The 9,843-nt window shown below is 39.6% G+C and overlaps 1 protein-coding gene across 1 annotated transcript; it reads left to right on the forward strand.

Moving 5' to 3' along the window:
* Nucleotides 1-614: 614 nt before the first annotated feature.
* Nucleotides 615-2,101, forward strand: LOC310929206 (transcription factor 15-like; the record flags this gene model as incomplete). The annotated part of the gene is made up of 2 exons (XM_083891928.1): nt 615-1,103; nt 2,042-2,101. 2 exons carry the CDS (start codon nt 615-617, stop codon nt 2,099-2,101), a joined length of 549 nt encoding a protein of 182 aa, XP_083748054.1.
* Between the last annotated feature and the right edge of the window lie 7,742 nt (nt 2,102-9,843).

Genomic DNA, 9,843 nt, shown 5'->3' on the forward strand with positions numbered 1-9,843 from the left:
GTGGTACGTTTACTTTAGTAACTTGAGTAAAAGTACTTTTTCCACCTCTGCTGATATGAAATGAATCCGAATTGAATCAGAACAATGTGACTGGTAATATGTATCCCATCTGAAAAAATCTAATCTGAATCAATCTTAAATTGTTTTAATTCTTTAAAAAAAACAAAACACATTTGATTATCGTCATATCGATTATCCAAAAAACACTTAGTTAACAATTAATTTAGTAATGATAATCGTTTCAGTGAGTAATCATTTCAGCCCTGAAACACTCCACTCATGAGAACTAATGACCCACTCACAGGGTTAACACAAGCATGCAATGCACTTTGCCAAAGTAAAGGCACCAAAGTGATTTCTGTGACTTTTGGGTCCCAAACATTTGGAAGAATGATGGGAACCTTCTCTCCTCTCCTTTCACTGCAGCTGCTATAAGAGACCCTCCCTGTCACGCTGCCTGACAGAGTGGGTCATAGTACGGGGAGGTGTCAAAACAAACTTGTGTTGGCTGAACCTCGGCGTCACAGCAGGCATTTACGCACAGCTCTGCTCCGCACGCGGCTGTGTTGTGTTTGAAAAGAAGAAGGGATTTGTTTCCCTCCTCCACGTTACCAATGATGGCTTTCACTATGCTGAGGCCGGTGTCCACTCATCCCTTCTCTTATCCCGCTGATCTGACCTTGATGTCGGACGACGAGGAGGGGAGCCGCAGCGAGAGCGACGGCAGCACCGACCAGGGCTACGGCTGCTGCGGCACAGGGGATGACGGTTACCGGCGGCAGACCGGCGGTGTGGTGGTGCGGCAGCGGAACGCCGCCAACGCCAGGGAGAGACACCGGACCCAGAATGTGAACACAGCCTTCACGGAGCTGCGGACTCTTATCCCCACGGAACCGGTGGACAGGAAACTGTCCAAAATCGAGACGCTGCGGCTGGCGTCCAGCTACATCTCACACCTGGCCAACGTGCTGGTGGTGGGGGAGGGCAGAGAGGACGGTCAGCCGTGTCTGACCACCGTCTACAAGGAGCGGAAGGGCGGCGGAAGAGAGGCCAAGCAGCCCCGTACCATCTGCACGTTCTGCCTCAGCAACCAACGGAAAGCGGTAAAACATACTGAACATAGGAGCAGAAACTCCATTTGAAAATTGTGTTGTTTAAAAATGTTTTCGTCTCATTAGCAATCTACACACGAGGCATGGTTTATTTTACATTTCATTATACATCATCAAAGTACAATTTAATTCGGCTTATATATATCATGTTATGCAAAGCTATAAACTGTACAATTCCACTTTTCCACTCCACCCCCCCCCCCCCCAAAAAAACCCAGACACTAGTAAATACATACCATATAACAGAAATGTTTATGTTCTTTGTCTAGTTCGAAGTTATGTCAAACAGCAATATTACACTATTATTGCTTTCTTACATGTTTATGTGATCAAGTAACATAATCATATTTATGTTATTATTATTATTTATTTATGTATTTATTAAGGACAACTTAGTTCAATAGAGTTCCAATACAGCGTGTGAAGCTGATACAAAGAGTTTATAGCGGTTCCTAATTTACAACTCCAGTCCCTTGTTTGGCAAGGAAATCAAGCATTTGGATCTGAGTGAACTTAGTTGTGGTGCCCGAGTGGAGGCCCATAGTCTCAGACTTTGGAAAGAAAACTGTTATAGTGACTGTGTTTGAGTATAAATAAAATTTGCCTGGCTGCAGTTTTGCAACACTTCATCAGATATTTGACTGGAGCGAGTGTTTTCCAGTGAAACGGGGGATCATATGACACAGTGGGGTTAGGCTGAGCATCTTGGTAAAATGGACGTCGTCCATCTAATCGCTCTGTTGGGATTCAGTTTATTTATAGGTGCTTTATCAGTCCGTGCATGAAGATATCCTTTAAAGGAAAATCACATTCATACCAGATAATGATATAATTGCTCTGTGCCCATGTTTGTGTGATTGGAATCGTCTGAACTCTGAAACTGTGTTTGGTTTTAAAATAAGATCTTAATTTCCCCTCTGTGCTCACAGGTGACAGACAGACGAGGCTGTGTGAAGATGCACGGGAACAGTGGAAGGCGGACGAGGTGATGGAGCTGTTTGACCTGCAGCTGAAGTGCCTATGGGCTGCAATCTTAAAGGACTACTCTGACTTTTGGGGAGTTTGCCTCATTGGTCCCTTTACCATTTACAGTAGGAGATGAAAGGATTTGCAGAAAACCACTTGTTGTTTACCGGCAAATGAAGCAGCTCTTTCCACTGTACTACAGCCACAGACTAATAAGGCTGCACTATTGATTATTTTCATTATCAATTCATCTCTTCATCCTCTGATATGCAACTTTTTGGATGCCACAAAACGCCACCACCAACCATTCCCTTGACTATTTGAATATCAGAGTAATTGTAATTAATTTAGTTGTCAATTACAAATAAATTAATTTGTTAAAATATTGAAAAATCCTGAATTGAGGTGGTCATGTGTTCATGAATGTTCTTTTCATCTCTTGCCCTGACCCTTTTACCAAAAATGTTTTTATTTACACAGGAAGTGATGATGTCATACAGGGTTTTGCATACGGGTCACAGTACAGATGATATTACCTGCTGGGGATTAAACTATGTCCATAATCCAAATGTTAAAAAAAAAAAAAGAAAAATAACATAAATGAAAGATTTTGACATTTAGATCTTTTAATATATGAACAGATGCTGACTACACCAAATCTACTGTATATTATAAATGTTTTGTTATCCTTTGTTTACATACATCTTTTCTCTCATATGCAAAATTACAAGTAATGAAATGACTGACGTTTAAATAGTAAAACTATTGATGTGTGGTACCTGATACCTTATTTACTGTATTGGGTGAAATGTTAATGAGACAAAACTCCCAGTCATCGTTTTGTGACAGACTCTCCATTCACAAACTGTTGTTGTAAGATTGTGTGCGACAGGAGACTTTTGTGGGACCCTCTTTTGTTTGACTTTTGTTGACATTGTCGTTATCTACTTTGAAATTAAATTTATTTTTACACACACTGCTGTTTTCTTTGTATATTGCCTCCAGTTTGGTGACGTGATTTTAAGTCTTTGAGAGTTTCTACGGTTGTGAATGTAGTTTTTTTCTATTTGTTTTTCATTAACAGTGACCATGAACACTCATGTTAAGCTGTAGTTTGTATTTAAAATAAGCTGAGAGTATTTGGTATTTAGTATCGGTATTGAGTATTTGTTTATTTTTATATTCAAAACAAGCTTTCTGTTTTTTTCAGCTTCTTAAATGTATGTGTGAATATTCAAAATATAAATTGAACTAATACATAGCTTTCCCATATCACATTGATGAATTCAACCACAACACAAAAATCTTAGGTGCATGCAGTCAATGAGATATTTTGTCATAGTTTCAGATGTATTGCCTAAATGTTGAGATATCTGACCTTTGACATTTTATCTATAGAAAGTGAATGGATTTGCCAACGTTAAAATACAGTGGTGTAAAAAAAAAAAGAAAAAAAAAAGAATTCAGCTACAGACTTTTCACGGGAGGCAGAATTATTCCTAAGAAGATTTTCCTTGAAGTACCACCAGAGGAAGCTTGAGTACCACTGGTGGTACACGTTGCACAGTTTGAGAATCATGGTACTAGAAGATGCTAAGATACTACTACAATAAGAAGTGACAAAATGTGCTTTTGTGTGAACTGACCATTTAAAGTTAGGGTCTCTAAGTTCCCAAAAAGCTAACATTAGCATTAACAGCCCACCCATACTGTAAATCATTGTTTGCAGTGTATCTGTGAATTTTAACTGCACATTTCCTGCCGTTTTTTGTGACTCGCCAGCTTATTGTCTCTGCTTCAGCGGTGTGCGCCTCTCTGGATTGCTGTGACGACTCTGATCACATGTTGACAGACTAGTACACCAGGTAATCATTCCGTGTGGTGTGAATGAAAAAATCGGTCATCTGAATTACACACGCACTGCAGTACTTTTTCAAAATTTATTTTTATTCATTCATGGCTATCAGGATGCAAAGAGAATATCAACTAACATATTACAGTCCTGAACATTAAAGGACTCATATTATACCCGTTTTTCTCCAAGTTAAACTAGTTCCCTGGTGTCCTAATGAACATGTCTGTGACATGCTTTGGTCAAAATACCATAAGAATGAAGCACCACAACGAAACTTAAGCAACAGGAAATGACATCAGCCACAGAGGCTACTGGGAGCTAACAGCAGTTATCATTTGGAAAAGTGATCATTTGCAGGCACTAGCAGGCACATTGCTGTCATATATAACATGTGTCCACTGGACAGATACATCCTCTGAGGCTGGAAGTTTGTGTGGGACTTTGTGCTGCACTGTGGAGCCAAGAATATAACTTTTCGCGGACTTCCGGTTTTCGGATACCGTTGCTCTTGCCAGCACCGTGTTTCACGGACAAAGCGGAGCTCCGCGAGACAACAATTCCAGGAATTTAGCACATTGTGACGTCCCAGTGAGCGCGGAAGTCAACATGTTTTATCTCCTGTTCTTAGACTGAGGAGGACCACAAAAACATGAGTCATCTTTTTCCACGCTTTGCCGACTGATAGGACCTCCAGAGTCCTAAAATATAAGGATTTAAATGATTAAAAAGTTGATTTTGCGTAATATGGGACCTTTACCACTAATGTAAATGCATCGTCTTCTATAATTTCTTCTACTACAAATAAAGTTATATGTAAATTCAGGACAGCCTGCCTACAAAAGAACAAACAAAGCAATTATTGACATTGTGTGCCTAAACAGTAACATGCATGGGGAAACCGATTGAAGGTGTACCTCCATTCAAGTTATGCCAAGGAATCTCTGCAGAGGAAGTAATCAATCTTTTTCTCAGCGGTCTGAATTCAGCATATCCCAGAAGTGTGTGTGACCACACAAAGCCCTGTCAGGGTGGTAATAAGGCACCGAGTGCCAGTTAGGAAGACATGAATCAGACTCTACTGTAAAGACAAAACAGGAAAGACACAAATTAGTCTTGTTGGATCTATTGTGGTGACTGATGATTAATCATCGGGGAGTGTGGCATAATACTGGCCTCATGCCAGCAAGATTAACCACTGAGAGGAAGAAATAGAGGGTAAAGATGTGTTAAAGAACTGAAAGAAAAAGTATACGCAATGTAACCATAAGTTTATACATGTGTGCATTCTTGCATTTGGAAAATACCTCGTTTGCACTTAATAATCTCTCCATAATTCACCTGCACGCAGGCTGACACTTGAGAAGCAAAATTTTATGTTTGCAATAATAACATTGTGTTTGGATCAGTAGCCAGGAAAATGCAGAAATCTTTAGGCTGATCTTTGGCCTCATTCCGCTCTGGTAGTAAATTTCCCGGTTTGGGATCCACATGTGGTGTTGATCAGTCACAGCTAATATCACCTAGCACCCAAAGTCCAGACAAACACAGCTGCCGACGAATTAATGTTACAGATTATAGCGGGAGAGCAGCTATGTGGCCTGTGTGGGAATCAGTTTACTCACAGAGACAGAGGTGTAGTTTTAAATGGGATGTGCCAAAAGCAACAGAAACTAAGGATGCCAGGAGTTCAATTAGAAGGTTCTGCACCACATCTAAGTGTCCAAGATGTCCAGTGTGATGAATTACCTCACTAAAACAAGGTTTATGTATCTGCAAGTTGCTTAAAACATGGCAGTTTTTCCTCAAATTTTTTCTATATTGATCCCCTTTTAAGTGTTGCTTTCTCTCCTTTTCACGGGGTAGATGTTTTTTTGTTTTTTTTAACTGTAAATTGATTTATGACAGAAAAAAACAGTGTTATTCTGTATCCAAAACATTTCAGGCAATAGCATTCAATAAAAAGTACCTGTGTCTTGGTACTGCTGCAACGTTTCTACAGTCACTAAAGAGTATCTGCTATAGTTACACACAAGTTGCCATTTGTTTGGTCTAATTTTAAACATTTTAGAACTTCAAATCATATTTATTGCATGTGTTTTTCCCCATCTTATTACCTCATAATATCCTCCACACCAAGCATATGAACAAATCTGATTATGTGTGATATTCAAATGTCACACCTTGTGTTCCCAGTCAACTGTCGACTGCCATAGGTAATGAATTAGTAAGATTTTTACAGATGGAAAACATTCTTGTGCATACATTCACCTACATGTACATAGAATTTCAGACATTTTAGTTACAGGAAACGGCCTCTTTCTCGTGTTCGTGTCCCTCACTGTCCATCCTGCTTGATTTGCTTTGTGTTCTATTGGTGGAGGACACATTTTCAATATTGGAAGAACATACAACTAATGTCCAGGTTTATTTCTAGCAGAATAATCCATCTCTGAAACTTCTTGGTGTTTTCAGTCATAGTCCAACGATGTGCAGCTGTTCTGCTTTCATCAGTCGTGTCGTAAAATGCGTCACCTATACAACTGGTCATGTGACTCACAGTTTGCTCACAGTACCATGTTGGCTGGAAAAGCTTCTGAAAAATTAACGGCACCTGTGCCGGTTCCAAGCTACAAGAGTTCAATGCCCACTTTAAATCCACAGAGATCAAGCAAAAATAGCTACAGCAACATATATATATATATATATATATATACTATATATATGAACAGTGTCGACATACATAGAGCTAAAATTACATTATATGACTCTATGCAATGCATTGTGGTAATGTTGCCGGTGACACGGGATCTTAACTCTGATGGGCTTAATCAGCATTGTGTGAACTCAATATTTTAAATGTAACAGAATGTTGTTAATATTTAAAGGTTACATACCACAGCTTTAACACAACAGTGGTTAATGTACACTGAAATAAGGGAGGTTTCAAGGACGACTGGAGAAGGGTCAAAGGAATAACTTGACATCTAGATAAATGTACACTTTAAATAAATGTACAATTAACTTCTTCACAGAGATTCTGGATTGGAAACATCATGGATTCAGTCTCTAGAGGGAACAAAAACTAATGAAATCACACATTATATCTATAGGTATAAAAATGACAGAATACATACTGAGTTTTTGCTCAATGAGCTGTTTCCACAGGCATGGCAGATAAGTACCTTAAGATAAGTACCTTAAGCATACTTAAGAGCTTAATTACACACATTTGACAACTGACATTCTTGTAGAATCAGTTACTGTATTTTATTTAATTGTAAAGTTTCACAATATTGTCTTTTTTATAATATTTAAATGGCATAACGTTTTATTTTACAAAGCCATATGATCTGAATGGTATAAAAGGAGCTCATTCCTAACCTGTTCACCTTAAACTAACTGTCATTTAAAACTTGTTGTTATTGTCAGTTATGGCACAATGGTCAGCAACGACATTGAAAGCAATGACCTGTTTTAATGATGTCGCTACAAACAGTGGATTAGCATAGACTGTTTAATTACACTCTGAGTAAAAGCTGCACTAATCTACAGTACTTTTCCTGCACTGCAGTTTCATGAAAGTCTTTTTGATATACATTTCAATAAATAACCAGAACTTCTCATTGTAAGAGTGGAGTGCGACACCTCACTCACAGCCAGCCATGAGAATTATGACAATTCTCAAACCTTTGACAACCCAATTATGACTAAAATGAATCCTTTAAATCACCCCTGAAGTGATGTTTGGAGGTACACCCTTTTGAAAGAAAGTTATTGCACTTGTAGTCCTCTGGGGCTGTACAAATAACTGCACACTTGCATAAAGCATTCCAGCCCTCCAGTTTTGCTCCACCTGTCAGTGCTAAAGCCTAATTAGAAGCTGCTGTGTGAGCTTATCCTGCAACTCCAAGGGCTCGGCACAGCCCTGCGCAATGGCTCCCAGAGGCTGACACCCACTCCCACCCCCACCACACCAGGCAGGAAGATGTCATAGAGAAAAAGGAAGGAAAAGGCGTGAGTGCTAGACCCTGACCAGGCCGTCCCTCTGGGCCCTGCATGGGTCAGTACCAGCTTTGATATCTATTGAGATGACGTTCCTCGCCCAGCTGATGCTTGTTTTAAGTCTCTCCTCTGGCATTTCTTTATCACCGAAAAACCTGCTCCTCAACGTCACAAATTCCTTCAAGGACTTAAAACTAAAACAGGCTCTTTGAAAATGAACCTGCGACCTGATTAGTTTCTTACTGTCATAAAGTAGAACGAGGCTCACAGTCAGGGGCGTTGCAATAGGGCAGGCAAAGCAGACACCGAACTGGGGCCGTGATCTGCAACGGGGGCCCCTGAGAACAGATGACGATTAGCCCACAGCAATGACAGTTTAGTGAGAATGAGCTTAAACTGACAAACTAGCAAGCAGGTGTCAAGCCAAAAAGTGATCAAGTGCCATAGACTGACTGACATTCTCAGGGGCCTTCGGGAACTGGACACTTTTCCTACCATAGATACAGTATCTTATAGAATGATATTGAAAATGAATTAAATGTCATGCACGTATATATTACATTTGAAAATATTTCTAACGCAGGAATTTTTCTCATTTACCCGGGATTTTGAAAAACCTTGGCATGTTTCCACTGAAATTTCCCTCAACCCCAAACTTTCACCCAAAGAAGTACTCAGGAACTAGGGACCTTTAGGTTATCAGGAACTCTGTTTAAGCCAGTGAGGCTGCAAGACCACCTTTAATAAAGACATTTAAAAGTCTCCACTGTATGTCATCAGCCTGATTTTAATATATTTTCAGGAACTTTGAGGTGTGGTGGAAACACAAACCATATAGATTACCAGGAATTCATTTCCCCAGGTAAAGTAGCTGGTAATAAAAATTCCTGAACGTGTTGCCGGAAAGGCAGCTATACTGTTTTATTAGAAAAACAACACATTATACGTACATAAATGGGCTGTAGCATACTAGATATGTGTAGAGAAATGCCGGTACTAGTGCTTTTGTCCAAGAAAGCCCATTAAGATAATATAAGCAGATGTAAATCAGAGAGAGACAAGTCCATCGCTCAAACGTATTATTGGGAATCATTTATAGACAAGAGATATGATGGAAAATCTGGTGTGGCTTGTTGTTTAAGTTAGTGATATCCTTGTGCGCGACCATATTAAGTTCCATCTGAACATAAAAAAAAACTGTCAAAATCCCTGGCTGCACTTTCCTGACCTTCAGCTACATCTGGTAAGCATTAATAGAGAATACCATGAGGCAAAGAGGAAGGACTATGCTCACAATACAGTTCTCCCTTCAACCAATCTTTCGTCTTAAACAGACCTTTGTAGTCCCGTAACTCAACTGCTTGACAGGACAGACACCCTCTCCCACCGCACTGCCTCTTATTCAACCCTGGTTCCCTGGCAAAGTGGCCTGTCAGAGGGGATAATCACCATTGGACACACACTTCAGGTCCTTTCATGGGACAGCGGCCTTGGATAAGCTGCTTCTGTTTTTTATGATTGTTTGCACTTATGGGTGGAGTGGTAAAAGAGGGAGCAACACAATCCTCTGCAGGCACCCTGCCATGAACTGACCTGTACAGTACATACCTCTACTGTACATAGAGTTTACAGAACATAGAGTTCAACTGAGAAGAATGTTATGTCTGATACTTTAAATAGTCACTATTTGATATGAGAATGATATGAGTTTTCCCCTTTAGACAATAAAATAGAGATGTGTTCAGGTTTCTTTTCATTAGAAATATAATTAATGATGTTTCATTTGCAAATACAATGTGAACATCTTGAAACTCTTTGCTGACACTGACACGTTTTTTCCTTCTGTTTATTGTCAGATTCTCTGATTCTCTCTGGTGTCTTTGCAGCAAAGGCAGTTTTTTTTTTTGT

Source organism: Microchirus variegatus (genome assembly GCF_963457635.1).
Source record: "Microchirus variegatus genome assembly, chromosome: 7".
Classification (NCBI taxonomy): Eukaryota; Metazoa; Chordata; class Actinopteri; order Pleuronectiformes; family Soleidae; genus Microchirus; species Microchirus variegatus.